The sequence below is a fragment of the Tribolium castaneum genome, chromosome 3, assembly GCF_031307605.1.
Source record: "Tribolium castaneum strain GA2 chromosome 3, icTriCast1.1, whole genome shotgun sequence".
In the NCBI taxonomy this organism is placed as follows: Eukaryota; Metazoa; Arthropoda; class Insecta; order Coleoptera; family Tenebrionidae; genus Tribolium; species Tribolium castaneum.
In genome coordinates, this window is record NC_087396.1 from 21,123,493 (window position 1) to 21,145,593 (window position 22,101).

The 22,101-nt window shown below is 35.6% G+C and overlaps 7 protein-coding genes across 8 annotated transcripts; 2 read left to right on the forward strand and 5 right to left on the reverse strand.

Moving 5' to 3' along the window:
* Positions 1–176: 176 nt before the first annotated feature.
* Positions 177–17,173, reverse strand: LOC663183 (uncharacterized). The gene is made up of 4 exons (XM_015981536.2): positions 16,430–17,173; positions 15,948–16,379; positions 684–1,436; positions 177–639 (listed from the first exon to the last, which is right to left on the reverse strand). The coding sequence occupies exons 1-4, from the start codon at positions 17,171–17,173 to the stop codon at positions 193–195; spliced, it is 2,376 nt and encodes a 791-aa protein (XP_015837022.2). The 3' UTR covers positions 177–192.
* LOC107397423 (uncharacterized) lies at positions 2,994–4,361 on the reverse strand. Its single transcript, XM_015981527.2, has 2 exons — positions 3,520–4,361; positions 2,994–3,471 (listed from the first exon to the last, which is right to left on the reverse strand). Exons 1-2 carry the CDS (start codon positions 4,294–4,296, stop codon positions 3,025–3,027), a joined length of 1,224 nt encoding a protein of 407 aa, XP_015837013.2. The 5' UTR covers positions 4,297–4,361; the 3' UTR covers positions 2,994–3,024.
* LOC663157 (uncharacterized) lies at positions 6,048–10,273 on the forward strand. The gene is made up of 2 exons (XM_969217.4): positions 6,048–6,882; positions 6,933–10,273. Exons 1-2 carry the CDS (start codon positions 6,112–6,114, stop codon positions 7,368–7,370), a joined length of 1,209 nt encoding a protein of 402 aa, XP_974310.2. The 5' UTR covers positions 6,048–6,111; the 3' UTR covers positions 7,371–10,273.
* LOC663131 (uncharacterized) lies at positions 9,786–11,100 on the reverse strand. The gene is made up of 2 exons (XM_969191.4): positions 10,309–11,100; positions 9,786–10,260 (listed from the first exon to the last, which is right to left on the reverse strand). The coding sequence occupies exons 1-2, from the start codon at positions 11,083–11,085 to the stop codon at positions 9,814–9,816; spliced, it is 1,224 nt and encodes a 407-aa protein (XP_974284.2). The 5' UTR covers positions 11,086–11,100; the 3' UTR covers positions 9,786–9,813.
* On the reverse strand, positions 12,469–13,852 carry LOC663104 (uncharacterized). Its single transcript, XM_969165.5, has 2 exons — positions 13,036–13,852; positions 12,469–12,986 (listed from the first exon to the last, which is right to left on the reverse strand). The coding sequence occupies exons 1-2, from the start codon at positions 13,837–13,839 to the stop codon at positions 12,543–12,545; spliced, it is 1,248 nt and encodes a 415-aa protein (XP_974258.2). The 5' UTR covers positions 13,840–13,852; the 3' UTR covers positions 12,469–12,542.
* Positions 17,174–17,430: 257 nt separating the features above from the next.
* On the forward strand, positions 17,431–18,696 carry LOC663050 (uncharacterized). 2 transcript variants are annotated; one of them, XM_008197220.3, is made up of 2 exons: positions 17,431–18,180; positions 18,224–18,696. In XM_008197220.3, the coding sequence occupies exons 1-2, from the start codon at positions 17,431–17,433 to the stop codon at positions 18,656–18,658; spliced, it is 1,185 nt and encodes a 394-aa protein (XP_008195442.2). In that variant the 3' UTR covers positions 18,659–18,696. The 2 variants fall into 2 exon arrangements, with proteins under 2 accessions (XP_008195442.2, XP_008195443.2); XM_008197221.3 differs by having other exon boundaries at positions 17,431–18,177.
* Positions 18,697–19,449: 753 nt separating this feature from the next.
* Positions 19,450–21,817, reverse strand: LOC663022 (uncharacterized). The gene is made up of 2 exons (XM_008197253.3): positions 21,041–21,817; positions 19,450–20,985 (listed from the first exon to the last, which is right to left on the reverse strand). The coding sequence occupies exons 1-2, from the start codon at positions 21,791–21,793 to the stop codon at positions 20,542–20,544; spliced, it is 1,197 nt and encodes a 398-aa protein (XP_008195475.2). The 5' UTR covers positions 21,794–21,817; the 3' UTR covers positions 19,450–20,541.
* Between the last annotated feature and the right edge of the window lie 284 nt (positions 21,818–22,101).

Sequence of the window (22,101 nt, forward strand, 5' to 3'; positions counted from 1 at the left end):
TTCGCTAAAATGTCAACTTTTTTTTAAAAGTCGAAAACAAATGATAGCGCTGGAGAATGTGTAACTCGTTTTTCTCTAAACCTCCCTCAGCACCCTGTATACCAAATTTTAATAAGTTTTGATGAATAGTTTTCATTATATCCATACTTTTTAGCGACCCTGAATAAATAAAACCACATTTTTAATTTTTTATTAGATCAAGTTATTTTTAATAGCATATTGTATTATCACTTTCGTCCGATTTTTAAAATTATCTTTGTCTCTAATTTCGTTGAGGAAAACGTCTTCAATATTCTTCCCTTTCTCTGCGTTTTCTGCGATATCCACGACTTCGTCCTTATCAGTCGAAACAACTTTCATCAAAAATGTGCTCATTAGAATTCCATACTTGCAAAATCTGGTCCAATCTTTGAGAAACTCATTTTTCGAATACAACAATTCCGGCTCACTAATCCCTAAGCTTTTCAAATGCCCGGTAAAAGAGTCAAAATAAGTGGCCAAAATATCGTCCAGTTCTTCAAAATCTCGTCCTGAGACACAGGAAAAGAGAAAATAGGATAAATCGAAGATTGGTGTTGTGTATCTTGCGATTTGCCAATCGAGGATTGCGACTTTCAACGGCCGATTATGATCACCGTCCTTGAATTCAAGTCAATTATAATCAGATAACGGACAGAGCTTACCTCAAGTAAAAACATGAAGTTGTTGTTCCAACAATCTCCATGCAAAATCACTTTTAAGCCCTCGAAACCTTCGTCTAACTGCTCCATAATAAAGTGAACATCGTTTTGGAAATTCCTCCACTTGTCGAGAATTTTATCATCAACTTCTCCTTTGAGCAAATTATGCGAATCTTCAATGGGCGCTTGGAACATTTTTACCATGGTTTCCATGTCACCAAAATCAGCTTTCCCCTTTATCACAGTCTCAACCAACTCGCGAAACTTTTCCGGGTGTTTTTCCCTCATGGCCACCGAAAGCGCGTGATATTTCCCGTACTCAGTGACCACCAAATCGACCAATTTCCGCGCCAGAGGCTGCTTTTTCGGCCACAGTTCAAACCCACGTTTTTTCAAATTTTCCAAAATTATCACTTCCACGTCATCGCCGACAAACGAACCGTAACATTTCGGGTACGAAACGAAGGGTTTTTCGCAGTTGTGGTCCTTCTGGAGTTGGAGGAACGTCGGCTGGAGCTTCTCATACATGAAAATTTCGTGCAAAAAACACTCCTCATGGGCATTTTTTCGCGAAGGGCTTTCGAGCGTTTGCTGCATTTGAGGACCAGATTGAACTGTTTTCCACTTGTGGTCGCTTCCACGAAAACTACGTCGCTCACGTAACCGTCGCCTTTTTCCGAACTTCCCAGAATTTTCACCGAGAAATCGGCCACATTTTCTTTTTTTAAGGCTGGTGCCAGCCAGGTTTTTATTTCGGATTCAAGCGCAACGTTTGCCATTTTATTAAAACACTGCAAATACTGACAAGTTATTTTTTATTCGAGTTTTTTATACTACTTTTGGTAATCTTATCATTCACGAGAAAAACGCTAATGGGTGATTAGCTGATTACTGATAGGAAAAAATAAAGACTCCTCAAGTCATTTAAAAATTATTTGAACACATTTTGTGAAAAATTGCAAAATCACGTTTAAAATTGTCACAGGTTGTATGGTCACCATCCTTTAAATAAAATTAATTGCAACTAATCCAACAGTCAACTGTACAGGGTGAGGCATTTTAAATGTCCAAATAGAGGATTTCTGTAACTAAGAGGTTTAGAGACAAACGAGTGACACATTCTCGAGTCCGTTATTTGAAACAATAATTTTGGTCAAAATCATGTCCCGCTATCGTCATTTGTTTTCGACTTATAAATAAAAGTTAACATTTTCGCGAAATTAAAAAAATTATATCTTCCTTATTATAAAAGATATGTATTTGAAACAAAGATATTATAGGCACTTTTTTACAGAGAATTTAATAATGTTATCACTTATCAGCGATTTTTTAACCCTTTTGTTTAGCTGTAATAAGGTTGTATTTTTTAATAGGAATTATAGGCGGTTGTGATATTTTTTAAATGCTTATTTTTCTGATTTGATAAGTCTATTTGTGTAATACAGTTTTTTTTAATATTTAAAAAAATATATAACATTTCGCTTTTTTATTATAGTAGGCCATTTTGGATTTTCAATTAAAACTATGAAAAATGTATTACTCAAAAAGTATTTACAATTTAATAATTTTTTAAACACTAGTTAATTCAAAAACGACATAACAAATTATTATTAGTTCAAATTTTTGCGATTAATAAAAATTATTTGTTTTTAGGTTTAACATGGCAAACTTTCATAGTCACTCTATTTTCTAATTAAACTTCGGGAAAAGAAAAAACTTAAAATAAAGTTAACATAGCTTATTTTGATAATTTTACATTTTTTACTTTAATAACGTCCACAAAATTTCTATATTATTCACACCTTTTATGTGAAATAATTTTTCCATGGCCAACTACTTTTAAATATTTTAAATATATTTTTTATCAAAAGTATATAAAAATATCAAACTGTATTTATATTGTTTTCAGTTCAGAGAAAAATAACCTTTTTGAAAATGTCATAGCCATCTATGATTCATATTTAAAAAAATTCACCTTTATGTTGTTACAGCCAATAAATTCTCTGTGAAAAAGTTCCTTATAATTTCTTTTGTTTCAAATGTAGCGTGTTCTTCCAGTTATTTCGACGGAAATAAACTTTTATGCATTTTTCAGAATTTTCACGGAATAATCGGTCCCGTTTTCGCTGCTTAAAGCCGGCAATAGCCACGATTTTATCTCAGATTCAAGCGCTATGTTTGACATTATATTCCGATACATTTACACTGACTGGGAGCTTTGATAAACGAGCTTTTGGTAATCTGATCATTAACAAGATTAGATTACAGATTGATACAAACACACATTAAGTCGCAGGTTTAAAAAAGACTCCGTTTATGTTTTTTAATTTTTATTAATAAATAATTAAATCAACTGGTTCTTGACTGCATGCTCTATAATCGGCCTCACTCGCTTCTTAAAATTGGCTTTGTCTCGAATCTCGTTTAGGAAAGATTCTGTGAAAGTTTTGCCTTTTTCGGCGGCTTCGCCGATGTCGATAACTTCGTCCTTATCAGTTGAAACAACTTTCATAATAAGTGTGCTCATCATAATTCCAAATTTGCAAAACCTTCTCCAGTCTTGTAGAAATTCTTCTTTCGAATACAACACTTCGGGTTTACTAATCCCTATACTTTTCAAATGCTTGGTAAAAGAGTCAAAGTAAATATTTAAAATATCGTCCAAATTTTCAAAATCTTTTTCCGAAAGGCAGGAAAAGAGAAAATAGGATAAGTCCACAATTGGAGTGGTGTATCTTATGACTTGCCAGTCGAGAAAAGCCACTTTCAGGGGACGATTAAGATCACCATCCTTCAATTAGAATCAATTATAAAAAATATAATAACCAACAAGACTTACTTCGAACAAATACATGAAGTTATTGCTCCAACTATCACCATGCAAAATCACTTTTAAACCCTCAAAACCTTCGTCTAAATGCTTCAAAATACAACTAACATCATTTTGGAAATTCCTCCACTTGACTAGAATTCTCTCGTCCATTTCCCCCTTCAGTAATTTATATGAATCTTCAATTGGTGCAATAAACATGTCTTCCATTGATTCCTTCTCACAAAGCTCTTTAAACAGATCAATTGTACTCATAACCAACTCTTGGAATTTTTCCGGCTGTTTTTCCTTCATTGCCACCGAAATCGCGTGATATTTCCCGTACTCAGTGACCACCAAATCGACCAATTTCCGCGACAAAGGCTCCTTTTTCGGCCACAATTCGAACCCACTTTTCTTCAGATTTTCCAAGATTATCACTTCCATTTCATCGCCGATAAAAGTACCGTAACATTTCGGATACGCAGCGAAGGGTTTTTCACAGTTTTGGTTTTTCTGGAATTGGAGGAAAGTCGGGTGGAGCTTTTCATACGCGAAAATTTCATTGAAAAAAGAGCTTTTCACTGCAGAGTTCTCCCGCAGAGCTTTTGAGCGTTTGCTACACTTGAGGACAAGATTGAGTTGTTTTCCAGTTGTTGTCACTTCGATGAAAACTATGTCGCCCAAGTAACCGTCACCTTTTTCCGAATTTCCCAGAATTTTCACGGAGAAATCGGACACATTTTCTTTTTTTAGGGCCGGTGTCAGCCATGTTTTTATCTCGGATTCAAGCGCAGCGTTTGTCATTGTACTGGAGAACGTAATTTTTAAACAAGTTATTTATACAATCTGAGCATCATTCAATGTCACTATCATCAAGGGGAATTTTAATGATAGACGAGTGATAAGAGGCGAAATATTACAACTCATTGCTAAAACTCATGTAATTTTGAAGATTAAATTTGTATACAGAGTGTTCCAAAATAAAATACCCAACTAAGTTATTTTTTTTTGAATGGGAACCCCAAATTTTTAATACATTTTTGAAATTGTAACTACATTGTTAATATAACACACCCGGTTTTATAAACTTATCTGTCATAGTTTTTGACATGTCAATTTATTTGTGAAAATAACGTCGTGCAAAGACCTACAAATAAACTATATAACTTTAGAACTATATAAAATAACTTACCCACTTTTTTTCAATCAATTCCTTAAGCTTTAGCGCATCTTCCTCATTACAAGCAAACTCGGAATCGACATTCCATCGCCTACTACGATTTTTTGAAAATGACCAACTACAAATGGCAATAGCTCAATTTTTTCAAATGCAACACTCTATATTTTATTGGATTATTGAATAGAATTGTTTATGAGCTTTGTGTCAATATAAGGTTTGTAGAGTCTAACTTGTAAAATTTGTAATATTTTTGCAAAATAAAAAAATATTGAAGGTTTTTTCGAAAAAATAAAGAATCGAGTAGGCCGTTGTCATAAAATTTAACATTTCTATATCATTCTTAAAAGAAAATTTTTCACCAAATTGTAAATTGTAATAGAAACAGGAGTACATCACAAGAAAACAATTTTTTAGTAAGACTCTCCGACTTACTTCTCTGGTTTTATTAAGACTAATAAAATTGTTATTCTTTGTCATGTACTTCTATTTCTATTAGAATTCTTATGAAAAATTTGGTAAAAGACACTTTTTTTAAAATGGTATCGTTACGTCAACATAAATCCTACTCAATCCTTTTTTTTTTTTTAAAACATCAATATTTCTTATTTTGAAAAAATCTTACAAATTTTATAAATTAGACCCGACAAACCCTATATCAACAAAAAACTCATAAATAATGCCATGTAATGATGCAATAAAATATAGGGTGTGCACTTGAAAAAATCGAGTTATTGCTTTTTGTAGTTTGTCATTTTCAGAAAATCGTAGTAAGCGATGGAATATCGACTCCGAGTTCGTTTTCATTGCAAAAGATGCGCTAAAGCTTCGGAAATCTATTTGAAAAAAATTTGTTAAGTTATCTTGAATGGTTCTGATGTTATGAATTTTTGTGTGGACGCTATTTTCATGACACCAGTCAAAAACTATGACAGATAAGTCTAAGACACAGGCTGCGTTATATAGACAATTCGGTCACAAATTCAAAAATGTAAGAAAAATTTGGGGTTTCTATTTAAAAAAACATAACTTAGGTGGCTAGTTTATTTTGGAACACCCTGTATACAAATTAAAATATTTTTAGAATGTGTCTTATTGTAACACCTATAGTTTAAAAAAAATCCAAATTGATAGCTTGCATAGAAAAAAGCAATGGAGCATGCAGGCACCCCAGAGCCACCCTGTATGCTCATACAACCTTATCCTAGATTTGTTGGTAAAATATTTTGCACTCCATTATATCTCCTAGTCTCTAGTGTTGTTTGGTAAATAAACGACACAAAAATAATGTAATATCTTAATGACGAGCTAAACTCTAATTGCCTGTAGAGATAAGGATAATTTATTCCAAGAGCCCATCATTTAATTTTTTCGAGATAGCACATTTACTCCCAGATAAAACACGCCACATTAGCGTGTTATTGCTCATTCTTTTGTGCAAAATGAGTGAAAAACAAATGCGTGAGTGGCTGCAGCTGGCCTTGAAAAATGAAAATTTCCTCGACTTCACCACACAAATCCACGGCACGGCGGGAAAAGCCGATGGTTATTTAGGAAAAGTCATTTTCCTGACCGTAACCGGGAAAACCAAAACCGGAGCTAAAACCCTAGACTTGGTAATAAAAACTTCGTCTCAAAGTGCACAACTGCGTAAGCAGATCACAATCAAGCTATTTTTCCAACGAGAAATTCACGTTTACGAGAGAGTTGTGCCAACTTTTGCCCAATTCGCGAAAGATTCAGGGGCGGATTTGCCGGATTTTGTGCCCAAATGTTTGGCTACGAAGGAAGAGGAACAAGTGGAAATGATCGTTTTGGAGAATTTGAAACCCAAAGGTTACGTGCTTTGGGACCGGAAGGTGCCAATGGATTGTGACCATGTCGAGTTGGTTTTGGGCAGTTTTGCCAAATGGCACGCTTTTTCGCTGGCTTTGAGGCACAAACGTTGCGATAATTTTGCAAAACTAGTGGAGAATAACGTAAATGTGTTCCCTTACCATATTTTGAGAAATGGAATGGACGAGACAATTTACAATTATTTGCAAGAAATTAAAAAATCACACTTTGGACCAAACTGTGCCGAAATCAAAGACTTTGAGTTAACCCGTGACAAAATTAGACACATCCTTGGCAATTTTTTCGAACAAGAGCCCGATTTTCACGTCATTTTGCACGGCGATTGCTGGACTAACAATTTTTTATTCAAACTTGAAGTAGGTAACTTGGAAATTTCCACTCCCCTCACCCCATTTTCCAATTTCAGGAAAACACAAACAAACCGAGTCACTGTTGCATCATTGACTGGCAATGTGCGGCTTTGGCTTCGCCTGTGATGGATTTATCGTTCTTTGTCTACACTTGTGTGGACACTGGCATTCACAAAGATGTGAAAAAATTGTTGCGAATTTATTACGACATTTTGGGCCAGACTTTGCGGCAATTTCGCTGCGATCCGGGCGAGATTTTCCCGTTTGAAAAACTGGAACAGCACTGGAAGCAGTTTTCGGTTTATGGTCTTCTTTTGGCGACTTTTATTTTGAAGTTTTCGCTGTGCGACGCTGAGGAAGCGCCCGATTTTGGGGAAATTGCAGAACAAGGAAAAAGTTTTCTGGAAGGTCTTGATTTTAAAATCAGGAATGAGGAAAGTTACGTCACGAGGGTGAAGCATAACATTTTGCATTGTTTACGAAATTCGAATTAATTTTAGCTGTTCTAACGATCCGAAAAAGCTCCATAACTTGTTTATTATTAAAGATATTGATTTTTTTTTCTAGGTTATAGCTGCATGTTTCTAAAATATTGCGGTGTATATACAGAGTGTAAAGTTTGAAGTTATGTTTCATCTTTACGTTCATCTCTTTTTCTTCCAAAACAAAATGTATTTTCCCTTTATTAGTGCTCTTATACGTTTACAATTTGGCGCCTTTACGTACTTTTACTTTTTGCCGCATTATTTTCTTATTTCTGTCAGTTTTATGCTCCGCTTTACGTTTATACGTCTATGTGTTCTCTCAATCTCTTATTTTTGCTTACGTGTTGTTTCACTTACCTTTTCTATACTTTTTTTCATAGAAAAATTTTCACCTTGATCCGGGTTCGAACACCCGACCTCCCTGGTCGTAAGTGGCGCTTATACCACTGGGCCACCAGGGCCCCAAGTACTGACCGTCTTTTGCAGATATTTCAACACAAACTTTTTAAATAAATCCACATTACAAACTATATAATTGCAATAATTCACCTAAAACGCAAATACATTCAGTTCAAAAGTCGGCGAATTAGCTCGAGAAAACATTTTCTTCCACTTTTTTCAATTTAATTCCCTAATTTTTCACCAGATTTCATCAAAAGATACCGGGCGTACAAGTTGATACTACAGTTTTAAAATTGTTTTTACCTTTTTTGTGACTTTCAGCACGTTTTTGACCGAAAATAGACATAATTTCTCCTAAAAACACCAAATGTGTGTATTTTCTAGTCAAAATTAGTGGACGTGCGCAAATCCTACTGGATTCGCAGTGACTATGATTTTTATTAATAATGTTTTTCGGGACTTTACTAAAAAAACTCAGTTAACTAAAAATTTTTAGAGATAAATTAAATATTTTCGTTTATTTTTTTTTAATTTAAGAAGTGAGTCATCTAAAGATTCAACGCTAAAGTTTGAAGTTATGTTTCACCTTTACGTTCATCTCTTTTTCTCTCAAAACAAAAGGTATTTTTCCTTTATTAGTATGTGCTCTTACGTTTACAATTTGGCGCCTTTACGTACTCTTACCTTTTGCCGCATTATTTTCTTATTTCTGTCAGTTTTATGCGCCGCTTTACGTTTATTCGTCTATGTGTTCTCTCAATCTCTTATATTTGCTTACGTGTTGTTTCACTTACCTTTTCTACACTTTTTTTCATAGAAAAATTTTTACCCTGATCCGGGTGCGAACACCCGACCTCCCTGGTCGTAAGTGGCGCTTATACCACTAGGCCACCAGGGCCCCAAGTACTGACCGGCTTTTGCAAATATTTTAACACAGACTTTTTAAATAAATCCACATTACAAACTATATAATTGCAATAATTCACTTAAAACGCAATTAGTTCAAAAGTCGACAAATTACCTCAAGAAAACTTTTTCTTCCACTTTTTTTCAATTTAATTCTCTAATTTTTCACCAAATCTCATCAAAAGATACCGGGCGTATAAGTTGATTCTACAATTTTAAAATTGTTTTTATCTTTTCCGTGACTTTCAGCACGTTTTTGACCTAAAATGGACATAATTTCTTCAAAAATCACCAAATTTATGTATTTTCTAGTCAAAAATAGTGGACGTACGCAAATTTTACTGGATTCGCAGTGGCCATGATTTTTATTAACAATGTTTTTCAGGACTTTACTAAACAAACTCAGTTAACTAAAATTTTTTAGAGATAAATTAAATATTTTTCTTTATTTTTTTATAATTTAAGAAGTAAGTCATCTAAGGATTCAACGCTAAAGTTTGAAGTTATGTTTCATCTTTACGTTCATCTCTTTTTCTCTCAAAACAAAAATATTTTCCCTTTATTAGTATGTGCTCTTACGTTTACAATTTGGCGCCTTTACGTACTTTTACCTTTTTCCGCATTATTTTCTTATTTCTGTCAGTTTTCTGCTCCGCTTTACGTTTATACGTCTATGTGTTCTCTAAATCTTTCATTTTTGTTTTCTTGTTGTTTCACTTACCTTTTCTACTTTTTTTTCATAGAAAAATTTTTACCCTGATCCGGGTTCGAACCCGCGACCTCCCCCGTTGTAAGTGGCGCTTATACCACTAGGCCACCAGGCCCCAGGTAGTGACCGTCTTTTGCAGATATTTTAACACAAATAAAAATACGATTACTATGTTTAATTAATTGAAATCAAATATTTTACTCTCCACATAATCTATGTAATGTTGGTTGCTCCAAAATTTTTTTAGGCTCATTATTACTCGTGGGCCACCTTGTATACTGCAATATTTTATAAACATGAAGCAAGAATCTAAAATAGCCCGTATTTTGAGTGTTTATTTAAACACTTGTATTATCTATTTGTGCTTATCTCCGACACATAAATCACATTTGGTACAGAAAACTCGATTTGTTGTTCTCAGTTTTTATTAATCGCTTAAATCAAATTATTTTTAACAACGTATTCAATAATCGCTCTCATTCGCCTCTTGAAATTATCCTTGTCTCGAATCTCGTTAAGGAAAGATTCCGTGATACTTTTCCCCTTTTCTGCAGCTTCGGCTATATCCATAACTTCGTCCTTATCAGTCGAAACAATTTTCATCAAAATAGTGCTCATCAAAACTCCAAATTTACAAAATCTGGTCCAATCTTTGAGAAACTCATTTTTCGAATACAACAACTCTGGCTCACTAATCCCTAAACTTTTCAAATGCCCGGTAAAAGAGTCAAAATAAGTGGCCAAAATATCGTCCAAATTTCCCAAATCCCTCTCCGAGAGGCAAGAAAAAAGGAAATAGGATAGATCGAAGACTGGCGATGTGTATCTTGCGATTTGCCAATCGATGATTGCGACTTTTAACGGGCGATTTTGGTCGCCGTCCTTTAATTAAAACTAATTAAAATCAGTAAGGTGGTAAAAAATATTTACCTTAAACAAATACATAAAATTGTTGCTCCAGCAATCTCCGTGCAAAATCACCCTTAATCCCTCAAACCCTTCGTCCAAATCATTCAAAATAAAGCTAACATCATTTTCGAAATTCTTCCACTTTTCGAGAATTTTGTCGTCAACTTCCCCTTTGAGCAAGTTGTACGAATCTTGAATTGGTGCCACGAACATGTTCTCCATCGACTCAATTTTACCAAACTCTTTGAAAACGTTAATGACTGTGTCCGCCAACTGCTTGAATTTTTCCGGCAGTTTTTCCTTCATTGCCACCGAAATCGCGTGATATTTCCCGTACTCAGTGACCACCAAATCGACCAATTTCCGCGACAAAGGCTCCTTTTTCGGCCACAATTCGAACCCACTTTTCTTCAGATTTTCCAAGATTATCACTTCCATTTCATCGCCGATAAAAGTGCCGTAACATTTCGGATACGCAGCGAAGGGTTTTTCACAGTTTTGGTTTTTCTGGAATTGGAGGAAAGTCGGGTGGAGCTTTTCATACACGAAAATCTCGTTCAAAAAAGCATTTTTTACTGGAGAATTTTCCCGGAGCGCTTTCGAGCGTTTGCTACACTTGAGGACAAGATTGAGTTGTTTTCCAGTTGTTGTCACCTCGACGAAAACTATGTCGCCCAAGTAACCGTCACCTTTTTCCGAATTTCCCAGAATTTTCACGGAGAAATTGGACACATTTTCTCTTTTTAAGGCCGGTGTCAGCCAGGTTTTTATCTCGGATTCAAGCGCAGCGTTTGTCATGGTACTGGAGAACGTAATTTTTAAACAAGTTATTTATACAATCTGAGCATCATTCAATGTCACTATCATCAAGGGGAATTTTAATGATAGACGAGTGATAAGAGGCGAAATATTACAACTCATTGCTAAAACTCATGTAATTTTGAAGATTATAGTTGTTTGTCATTGACAAAACAATACGAAATTTTGAAAAAAAATAGGTAAGGGGACGAATAAAGCAACTCATGTCTGTTTCACAATTTTTTATTTGTGTGACCAAAAGAGCACGGAAATTATGCAAAATGCATATAAAGTACATATACAGGGTATACAGTTAAATATTTTCACAAAAATTTAACAGAGAACTTTGAAATTTGAGAAACAATTAAGTGTTTAAATTCTTTATCAAATTTTTATCGCCATTTATTTTGAAAATACAAGGCTAACTTGATTTTTTTAAATGGCACAAAGTCAGATTTAAGCATTTAAAAAAAAGCATTCTTTTTATAAATTTAGTGATAAAACATAATACCCACCTTTACTTTTATTAAGATGTAAAAAAATAAAAATCCAAAAATTTTCTGGAATAGTAAAACTAAGTTAGCTTTGAAAATATTGTTATTAGCGATATCTGTCACCTGTATATTTGCCAAAAATTGAACTTAGGTGCAATAATTAGTTTAATAATGGTACATTTAAGTAAAACTGCGCAAAAAAATTTCATGTTGGTTTATCATGGAGACAGAAAGCCAAGAAGTTAGTGAAAATCATTTTGAACATTTTTTTGTAGCATAAAAATCAAATATTTCGTGATTTTTTTTTCAATTAAAACGTGTTCTTTTTCAGTTGAAGGTGTTATTTTGACAATTATTTTTAACTTTTATTTATTTTTTGGTCAATGTTTAAATAGCAAAGAGCGAACGATAGATAAGGACATTTCCAAGACTAACAAAATTCCCGATTAAATTCAGGTAAGCATGTGTTATACCATAGAACTCAAAAAAATACTCTTTTCAAAAATATTAAATTTGACCCTTGTAGCAATTTAAAAAAAAATCAAGTTAGCCTTGTATCCGAAGAACAAAAGACGACAAAGTTTTATTCTAGAAAATTTAATAATACGCCATAGTATACATTTATAACGCTAAAAATAAAAAAAATAATGTAACAGAAGTATGTATCAGGAAAAAGTACAGTCACGATCAAAAAGAATGACACCTCTTCCAACTGAGTCGGATGCAAAAGTGCGACTAAAATCTTTAGATCATAAATTTCAACAGACAGGTTAGTTTACAAACTGACCAGTTAACACAATACCCAGCGGTGTCATTATTTTTGATCGTGACTGTATGTAGCAGTAAAAAAATTTGACATTGTAGAATGTGTGAGAATAAAAAACGCAACACTAACGAATTGTTATATATTATTTTAGAATTTTTTAAATGCATATTTCCGAACCCTAGTGACCAATAACAAATCTAAATCAATCCATACTTGGCGGCATTTTTCACGAGATAGCCAATCCGCTTCCTGTACCCTTCCTTATCCCTAATCTCGGACAGGAAACTATCAGCCAAAGTTTTTCCCTGTTCTGCCACCTCATCAATCCCCACAATCTCATCCTTCTCAATGTACGAAGCCTTCGTGACCATTGTGGCCATAATGAGCCCAAACCCACTACAAGTTCTCCAATCGTCCGTAAACTGCTCACACGGGTACAATTTTTCCGAATCCAAACCAAAGTCTCTCAAATGATTCGAAAACGCCAGACGATAAACGCTCAAAATATCGTCCAAGTGCTCGAAATCCTCCTCCGAGAGGCAACTGAAGAGGAAATAGGACAAGTCGGAGACGGGCGTTGCATAGTTCGCGATTTGCCAGTCAATCAGTGCAACTTTAGCAGGAACATTTCTTCTCTCACCCTGAAAACGTTGTTTAACTCGGGTTAAGTGATAACTGGGCACTAGTTACGTAATATTTGTACATGAAGTTGTTGCTCCAGCAGTCCCCATGGCACACGACTCGCAACCGCTGCTCGCTTTCGAGATCCCGTAAAATTTGGTCGGTTTTTTCGGCCAAATCTGCGAACCGTTGGATGAGATTTTGGTCGAGTTCGCCTTGGAGCAGCTCTGCTGAGTTGTGCACAATTCGCGTCATCAAATTTTTCAACGATGTGTGGACAACAGCGTCTATATTTTCCCTAATTGTGTCCACAAGTTGGTGGAAGTTTTCAGGCTGCAGTGTTTTGAGGGCCACTGAAGTCGCGTGAAATTTCCCATACTCGCAGATCACAAACTCGATGTGGTCCCGATTGAGTGGTTTCGTCACTGGCCACAATTCAAACCCCAGTTTTTTCAAATCTTCAAGAACTATAACGTGCACACTTTCACTCTTGTAGCTTCCGTGAAATTTAGGCACACTGTCGAAAATTTCCGCCAAGTTTTTCTCCTTCTGAAAGTCGATGAAAGTGGGTAGGAGGGTCTCGTAGAGGAAGGTTTCGTTGATGAAAATCCTCTCGATTGATGGGAATTTTTTCAAAGCCTCGCTGCGTTTGCTGCATTTTAGCACGAGATTGTGGCGTTGGTGAGGAGTTGAGAGGTGCACGAAGAGCACATCGCCGACGAAACCGTCGCCTTTGCCCGAATTTCCCACGAGTTTGACCGAAAAATTTGACAAGTTTTGCGATTTTAGAGCGGTTGCGAGCCAGTGCGCGACTTCGCGTTCAACTTTGGTCGACATTTCGCGAGATAAAAGTGGCGAGGGACGAGGTTTCATTCGCGATTGTTTTTATTCGAGTTTATTGGAAAAAACCGCAAGTTTTGCTTATCATTTAATGACTAGGTACATAATTTGATTATAATTTATATCTCCATTATGAACTTGGACCAGGACGATTAAGTTAAACAAATTATTCAGTCGGTTTTAAGGAAAATTTACTTGGGAAAATCACACAGAGTGAGAAAAATACCAGCCCCGAATTTTTCGTCAATTAGCAAAATATAATAAAAGATGTCAAACTTTTTACTTCACGAAATAGTTCAATTAAAATTTGATAAAGTGAATGCAAAAACTGTGATTCACTTTCAGAAATAATCAAATGTGTGTGGTCTCTATTGATTTGTTTACGAAGAAACAAAAACAAAGCAATAGTGTGATTATTTTAAGAATTTAATCCCCGATACCATTTTGTTATCGGCCTGCGATAGTCGACCAATACAGACGCTTTGAGTTTTTTGTCTACTGTCGGACGGATTTCTTATTGGTTGAGCACATGAACGGCCATGTCTCTGATTGATTCCGGGGATAGCTCCACCCATTTAAATTCAAGTAATTTAAGCGAATCAAAATTTTTGGTTATTTGGTTGCTTTAAATATCCAACACCGAAATCTCCCTACGTTATGAAGGTCACATAATTATAAAAAGATAAAAATTGTTTAAAAGACCCACTAAAAATTAAAAAAATATGTTTTTCAACGACAGAAAAATATTTTTTCTTACAGATTAAAATTTTAATATTTATAAGTTTCAACTGGACAAAGTAATTCTGTAATGCCGTAGTACTAGAACGCACAAAGCAATTATAAATTTTAGAATTGTAACCTGTAAGAAAAAAAATATGTGGTAAATAACAACAAAGAATTGCGTTGGCACGCAGATTACGTAAGTATGTAAAATTTCAATTCATTCCGACAACAGGAACCCTTTCAAATTTGGCTCGGAAAATATGAAACAGACAGACAGACAACAAAGCAAGTTAAATAAAAGCTTTTAATAACAATGATATTCTTCACACAATTAATGAGATTCGGCGATCAATCAAGTACAAAAATACTCCATAATTTCGATCTATAATGTATTCAGTTATATTTATTATGAGATGTATTTATTATTTCATTTTAGTAGGTATTTATTTCGTTTATCCAAATTTACCACGTTTTACGTGAAACTCTACAACTTAATTGTAATGCGAGTAAAATTTTCACATTGAAAAATTGCAACAATTTTATTTTGCTTTAGGAGCTTTTTTGAGTACTTTTAGCTTAGCTTAAAGCGAGTTTAAAGTAACGCATAAAATTCGTGGTTCTTTTATTTTTAACAAAAATAAAATGAAAAACAGGTAACTTAGAATTTCAATTGATCGCAAATTTGACCTGACTGGATTAGTTATGAATTTTTTTAAATAGAACGATATAATTTTTTTTTAATTAGAAGCCTTATCAATAAGCCTTTACAACTGTGCCACTTATTTTGAATATGAATGAAGCCGATGAAGCGAACACGAATTAAAATGCTAAGTCACCTAAGTCTGAATTCTTCTATTTAAAAAAAAAAAAAAATTAAACTCATTCTATTTGCCAGCCTTTGCCTTCATTAAAAAGACTAGTGTGAAGCAAACTTCGTTCAAAGAAAATTATAAAATATTAAGTCTTGACAGAAATACATTCCAAAAATTATTTCTACAAAGCTTACAACAAAATATTGATCTTACTCCAAATTCAGTTTCACAAAAACGGTGTTTTTTTTAACTGTTTCTTATTTTTATAAAACTTTTAGCATTATAATAAAATTGTGGCTTCGCATAATTTTTTGTGTCCCGTCCGTAATCTCACTATTATTCACTTTTATCATACATTTCTGCTGACTTACCCGCTTTTATGACGGAAAAATTACAATCATTCTTTATTTATTTTAGGCTGAATTTTTACGAGACGCATTCGTGTCCCGTCCGTAATCAATAATTATTATTTATAACGATTGTGGGAAAGTTGGCGGCATATCATCAGTTTAACTATTATTATTGTTTTTTGGAAGATAAATCATTTTAAAAATAAAATAGAATTATGTCCCGTCCGTCATGGCTGAATAATAAAACCCAAATCTATACTAAATCGTTTTTTACTGCATGTTTTATAATGTAAGACATTCGTTTCTTGTAAGCTTCGGCGTCTGAAATCGGACACAGAATAAAATCTTCTAAAACATCTTGTCCACCTTCGGCCGATTTGACCAAATCTGGAACATTTTCCGCATCCAAAAGAGCAGTCCGATGAATGATCATTGAAAAAGTGACGCCCATCTTACTGTACCTCTTCCATTCGTCCAGAAACTGGCCAAAAGGATACAAATCGCGACTACTCCCTAATTTTTCCAAATGACTTGTTAAAGAATCGTGATAGAGCCTCAAAATCGTGTCCATATCTTCAATATCTTCCTCTGCGATACAACTGAAGAGGAAATAAGACAAGTCAACAATTGGCGAACTGAGGAAAGCCAACTGCCAGTCGATCATGGCAAAATTTACTGGCACTCCGTCCTAGAAGCACGAAATTATTCAATATAAATTTTCAAAAAAAAAAAACCTACACGGTGATAGTGCATGAAATTATTATTCCAACAATCCCCATGGCATATCACTCTCATGCCGTCAACATTGTCCCACAAATCGGTGAAAAAAGCCCGCAGTTTCCCCTTCAAACCCCTCCACTGTGGGGCAAAATCCTCCCCTTTGAACAATTGGTACAAATCTTCAATCCCAACAACAAAACTCCCAACCATGTTTGTCAACTGGTCGAACAACTTCAACACATTGCCCAGTTTCGAGGCCAAATTTTCGAACCTTTGTGGCTCTTGGTCCCTCATGGCGATGGAAATCGCGTGCAATTTCCCGTAGTTTTCCACAATCAAATCGATGTGGTTTCGGGTGAGCGCCGTTTTGCGGTCCCACAGCACGTATCCCAGGTTTTTCAAATTTTCCAAAGCCAGGATTTCCATTTCTTCGCTCACCAGAGTACCGTAACACTTGGGCACGTTATCGAACGGGTCTGTGATTTTCCGCTCGCTCTGGAAGCGCGAAAACTCGGGGAAAAGCGAGTCGTAGCAGAAAATCTCGTTCAGAAACGCCTCCTTAACCGGCGATTTTTCGCGCAGTAACGCGCTCCGTTTGGCACATTTTAACACCAGATGGTGGGGTTTTCCGGCCGTCGCTTCCACGAAAACTATGTCGCCCATGTAGCCGTCGCCCTTTTCCGAACCTCCCACGATTTTCACGTGTGAGAGGTGCTCGTTTTTCAGGATTTTTTCCAGCCATGACTTCACCTCACTTTCCATTTTGAGCGACTGGAGAGAAGCTAAGCTCCAGTTTCGACCTTTATATCGTCGAGATAAGAGGAGTAGGAAAGGAAACAATTTTTGAATTTTGATCAGTTTTATTGACTGCAATATTACACAACATGTTTTAAAACACTGCAACTACGTTACTAAACTGTACTCGAAACTGAGCGATAAATACGCAACGTCCCACCAAACACTCCGTATAAATACCTCCCAAACACCTGATAAATCCATTCATCGAGTTTGTGTGAAAAATGTGCGATAGCAAGATCAAGGACTGGGTTTCCCTCGTGGCAAAGCGCCAAAACATCGCAGATTTTGCGTACGAAATTTGCGGTAAAAGCGGCAAAGCCGAGGGCTACATCGGTGACATAACTTTCGTCACAATAACAGGCCCCAAGACCTTGGAAATCGTGATCAAATCGTCGAAAGACAGCCCAACACTGCGAGCGCAAACGCCGATGAAACTGACCTTCGAGAAAGAAATCTTCGTCTACGACCAAGTCTTGCCCACATTTCGCCAACTCCAAAAACCCGGCGAGAATTTGCTCGATTTCATGCCGGTTTGCTACTTTACCCACAGTGAGAGTTCGGGGGAAGTCCTGGTTTTGGACAATTTGAAAAAACAAGGGTTTGAAACAAGCGATCGCACCAAAGTTTTGACTTCCGAGCACGTCCACCTCGTGCTGGAGGCTTACGGCAAATGGCACGCGTTTTCCTACGCCCTGAGGGAGCGAAATGGGCCAGCGTTTGCCAAACTGGCCCAAAACAACATAAACATGTTTAGCTACTTTATCCTTGAGGTGAATTTAGCCGGGAACATGTGGCAGGACTACGACGAGGCCAAAAACGCGTGTTTTGCCCAAAGTGGCGAAATTTTGCAAAAACTGGACGTCACGAAACAGGACGCTGAGCGAATTTTCACCGAGCTTTTTGACCAAGACCCGGATTTTCGGGTCATAGTTCATGGGGATTGCTGGAACAACAATTTCATGTTCAAAGTAGTGGTGGATGTGGTTTGTGAATTCAGCTAATTGTTTTTTCCAGGAAGAGGATAATAAACCAGTGGGTGTGAAAATTTTGGACTGGCAGTGTTCAGGCTTGGCGTCGCCTGTGATGGACCTCTCGCACTTTATCTACGGGTGTTGTGACACTGAGAAGCACCCAGATGTCGACGAGTTTTTGGAAATTTATCACCGCAGTTTGAGTTCGTGTTTGATGAGTTTGGGGTGTAGTCCGAAAGTTTTTCCTTTTGAAAAGTTGAAGGAACATTGGAGGAAGTTCTCGCGTTATGGGCTTTTTCTGCAGCCTTGGGTCATAAAGTACTCGATTTGTGACTCAAACGAGGCGCCAGATTTTGTCGAAGCTGCCGAAGGTGGTAAAGAGTTTTTGGATAATTTCAACATCAGGATTTCGGACAAGGACGAGTTTTATCGAAGGGTCAAGAGCAATTTTTTGCACTACCTACGCAATTTGGATTAACTGTGTGACTTTTGTAACAAATAAAAAATCCCCAGCTATTTTGTTTTATTTACTGCTAACAACAATAGCTACCAAAGTTTTTTACTAATAGATGAAAGAAATGTTTATTGATAGAACAATTAGTTTGAAAGTAAAGACGAAAAAAAATAAGGACATCAAGTTTTTTAAATATTCATTATGCAACTTCAAAAATGTGACAGACTGCTTCGTCTCTAATCTTTTTAAGGTGAATGCAAACAACGCAACACATTCTGCATTTTTTTCTCTTTAGATTTTATGCAAAATTGACATACAACGTACAGTCACGATCAAAAAGAATGACACCCCTAAAACTGTAGTCACAAAACTTTTGATATGATATGGTCAAAGTGTACGTTTAGCTATTTTATAAGTTAGCTGGACAATTTGTAAACTAATCTGTGCTATCCTGCCCGGTTGGTAGAGGTATCATTCTTTTTTATCGTAACTGTACTTACTATGTATTATATGATGCCAATGAAAAAAATCAGTTTATTATTTTATAAATTGGCGACTAATGAAAAAATCCTTAAACAGGTCAATTTTTGTTTTTTCTTGTCTATTATTTGGCGCTTGTTTTTTGTTTATCTGCTGTCAGAAATCCACAGCCACCTTTGACGTTTTTTTTAATGTATGTCGAGTGACACCTCATGTGAAAAAGCACTTCGCAGGCAATACAAGGCACTCTTTGTTTTTTGAATATTTTCAAAGCCCACGTGACCCAAATGTGACAGATATTTTAGTGATCACAGAAAGAGAAAACAAAATCAGTATTAATTTTTTCTTGGTAAAATTTTATTTTTTTGTAAATTAGTGTTATTTAAAATAATCCATGTTTATGGGCGTACTTTACAAGGTACGTAATCCTGCTTTTATATCCCTTCATGTTTCTTATGTCTCTGGTAAAATAATCGGCCAGTTCGACTCCCTGTTGGAGCGCCTCTTCCAAATCGACGATCTCATCTTTTTCGATGAAATTTTCGGACAAGGACGAGTTTTATCGAAGGGTCAAGAGCAATTTTTTGCACTACCTACGCAATTTGGATTAACTGTGTGACTTTTGTAACAAATAAAAAATCCCCAGCTATTTTGTTTTATTTACTGCTAACAACAATAGCTACCAAAGTTTTTTACTAATAGATGAAAGAAATGTTTATTGATAGAACAATTAGTTTGAAAGTAAAGACGAAAAAAAATAAGGACATCAAGTTTTTTAAATATTCATTATGCAACTTCAAAAATGTGACAGACTGCTTCGTCTCTAATCTTTTTAAGGTGAATGCAAACAACGCAACACATTCTGCATTTTTTTCTCTTTAGATTTTATGCAAAATTGACATACAACGTACAGTCACGATCAAAAAGAATGACACCCCTAAAACTGTAGTCACAAAACTTTTGATATGATATGGTCAAAGTGTACGTTTAGCTATTTTATAAGGACAATTTGTAAACTAATCTGTGCTATCCTGCCCGGTTGGTAGAGGTATCATTCTTTTTTATCGTAACTGTACTTACTATGTATTATATGATGCCAATGAAAAAAATCAGTTTATTATTTTATAAATTGGCGACTAATGAAAAAATCCTGAAACAGGTCAATTTTTGTTTTTTCTTGTCTATTATTTGGCGCTTGTTTTTTGTTTATCTGCTGTCAGAAATCCACAGCCACCTTTGACGTTTTTTTTAATGTATGTCGAGTGACACCTCATGTGAAAAAGCACTTCGCAGACAATACAAGGCACTCTTTGTTTTTTGAATATTTTCAAAGCCCACGTGACACAAATGTGACAGATATTTTAGTGATCACAGAAAGAGAAAACAAAATCAGTATTAATTTTTTCTTTTTTGTAAATTAGTGTTATTTAAAATAATCCATGTTTGTGGGCGTACTTTACAAGGTACGTAATCCTGCTTTTATATCCCTTCATGTTTCTTATGTCTCTGGTAAAATAATCGGCCAGTTCGACTCCCTGTTGGAGCGCCTCTTCCAAATCGACGATCTCATCTTTTTCGATGAAAGAAGTTCGTACGCTTCTAATCGCCAATACAAGTCCATATTTGCTACAGGCTTGCCAATCGTTTAAAAACTGCTCACGCGGGTACAAATTTTCAGGAATTAAACCGAACTTTTCCAAGTGATTTGAAAACGACTGGTGGTAAACAAGCAAAAGATCTTCCAAATGTTCGATATCTTTGGCCGAAATGCAACTAAAGAGGAAATAAGACAAATCCGCAATGGGTGTTCCACAAGTTGCTATTTGCCAGTCGATTATGACAAGTTTTGACGGAACATTTTTAGTACTACCCTAAAAAAACGTTACTTATTATTGACTATTAACAATTAATTAAGAAAAAACGCACATCATATTTATACATGTAATTGTTATTCCAACAACCACCATGGCACACCACGTTCAGGCGTGAATTTTCCTCAAATTCTAGAGTCGTGTTTTGTATTTTTTCCACCAAGTGTTTCAATTTTGTGACGATTTCCTCCGCCACTTCCCCCTCAATCAACTCGATCGCTTTTTTCAAAGATTTCTTGACGATACTTTGCATTTCCGGCGTCCGGAACATGTCGCTCACAGTGCGACTCAACGTAGCTAAAATCTCTTGAAACTTTTCAGGCTTCAGAATTTTCAGCGCCACTGAAGTTGCATGAAACTTGCCATATTCTCGCACTACCATTTCAATATGTTCGCGGTTCATTGGCTTGGACACTGGCCACAATTCATACCCCAGTTTCTTCAAGTCTTCTAGGATTATAACGTGGATATTTTCACTCGTGTAGGTTCCGTAACATTTGGCCACACTGTCGAAGATTTCCGCCAAATTTCTCTCTTTTTGGAATTTGATGAAAGTGGGTAATAGAGTGTCGTAGAAAAATATCTCGCGGAGGAAAATTCGAGTGAAAGCCTTGGACTGTTTGCTGCATTTTACCACCAGATTGTAGGTTTGGTGAGGGGTTGAGAGTTGCACGAAAGTTATATCACCGACGTAACCGTCGCCTTTGCCCGAATTTCCGACGAGTTTTACGGAAAAGTCGGACAGGTTTTGAGATTTTAGGGCTTTTGCTAGCCACTGTTTGATGTTAGCTTCGAGTTGAGTCGACATTTCTTTACAAAGAGGAGAAAAATACAACGGGACTTTAAATAGAAGCTGGGATAAAAAGATTTGGAATCGGAGGATTTATTGAGATAAAAATTAAAAAATTTTCAAATTGTTATTGTTAGGCTAACCAAATACAAAATATTATTTTAACGATCAAAAAAGCAAAATGTTGTTTAAATGTGAAGATAAGGTGAAATAATGAAATGCAAATGTTACATCAAGTATTATTTAAATAAGCCACTTAAAAATAGTTTAATATTTTTGTTGAGCAAAAATATGGAATCAAGAGTTTTGTGACTAAACTATGTACT

Excerpts from the sequence above, each read along its gene's own strand:
- LOC107397423 (XM_015981527.2), bottom strand. The coding sequence starts at position 4,296 with ATGACAAACGCTGCGCTTGAATCCGAGATAAAAACATGGCTGACACCG. Across the intron at positions 3,472-3,519 it reads ACTTCATGTATTTGTTCGAA|GATGGTGATCTTAATCGTCC; the intron begins GTAAGTCTTGTT and ends TTCTAATTGAAG.
- LOC663157 (XM_969217.4), top strand. The coding sequence starts at position 6,112 with ATGAGTGAAAAACAAATGCGTGAGTGGCTGCAGCTGGCCTTGAAAAAT. Across the intron at positions 6,883-6,932 it reads ATTTTTTATTCAAACTTGAA|GAAAACACAAACAAACCGAG; the intron begins GTAGGTAACTTG and ends TTCCAATTTCAG.
- LOC663131 (XM_969191.4), bottom strand. The coding sequence starts at position 11,085 with ATGACAAACGCTGCGCTTGAATCCGAGATAAAAACCTGGCTGACACCG. Across the intron at positions 10,261-10,308 it reads ATTTTATGTATTTGTTTAAG|GACGGCGACCAAAATCGCCC; the intron begins GTAAATATTTTT and ends TTTTAATTAAAG.
- LOC663104 (XM_969165.5), bottom strand. The coding sequence starts at position 13,839 with ATGAAACCTCGTCCCTCGCCACTTTTATCTCGCGAAATGTCGACCAAA. Across the intron at positions 12,987-13,035 it reads ACTTCATGTACAAATATTAC|GGTGAGAGAAGAAATGTTCC; the intron begins GTAACTAGTGCC and ends CAACGTTTTCAG.
- LOC663183 (XM_015981536.2), bottom strand. The coding sequence starts at position 17,173 with ATGGAAAGTGAGGTGAAGTCATGGCTGGAAAAAATCCTGAAAAACGAG. Across the intron at positions 1,437-15,947 it reads CAGTAAAAAACGATTTAGTA|CGAAATAAAAACCTGGCTGG; the intron begins TAGATTTGGGTT and ends TGCGCTTGAATC. Across the intron at positions 640-683 it reads ACTTCATGTTTTTACTTGAG|GACGGTGATCATAATCGGCC; the intron begins GTAAGCTCTGTC and ends CTTGAATTCAAG.
- LOC663050 (XM_008197220.3), top strand. The coding sequence starts at position 17,431 with ATGTGCGATAGCAAGATCAAGGACTGGGTTTCCCTCGTGGCAAAGCGC. Across the intron at positions 18,181-18,223 it reads ACAATTTCATGTTCAAAGTA|GAAGAGGATAATAAACCAGT; the intron begins GTGGTGGATGTG and ends TGTTTTTTCCAG.
- LOC663022 (XM_008197253.3), bottom strand. The coding sequence starts at position 21,793 with ATGTCGACTCAACTCGAAGCTAACATCAAACAGTGGCTAGCAAAAGCC. Across the intron at positions 20,986-21,040 it reads ATTACATGTATAAATATGAT|GGTAGTACTAAAAATGTTCC; the intron begins GTGCGTTTTTTC and ends ACGTTTTTTTAG.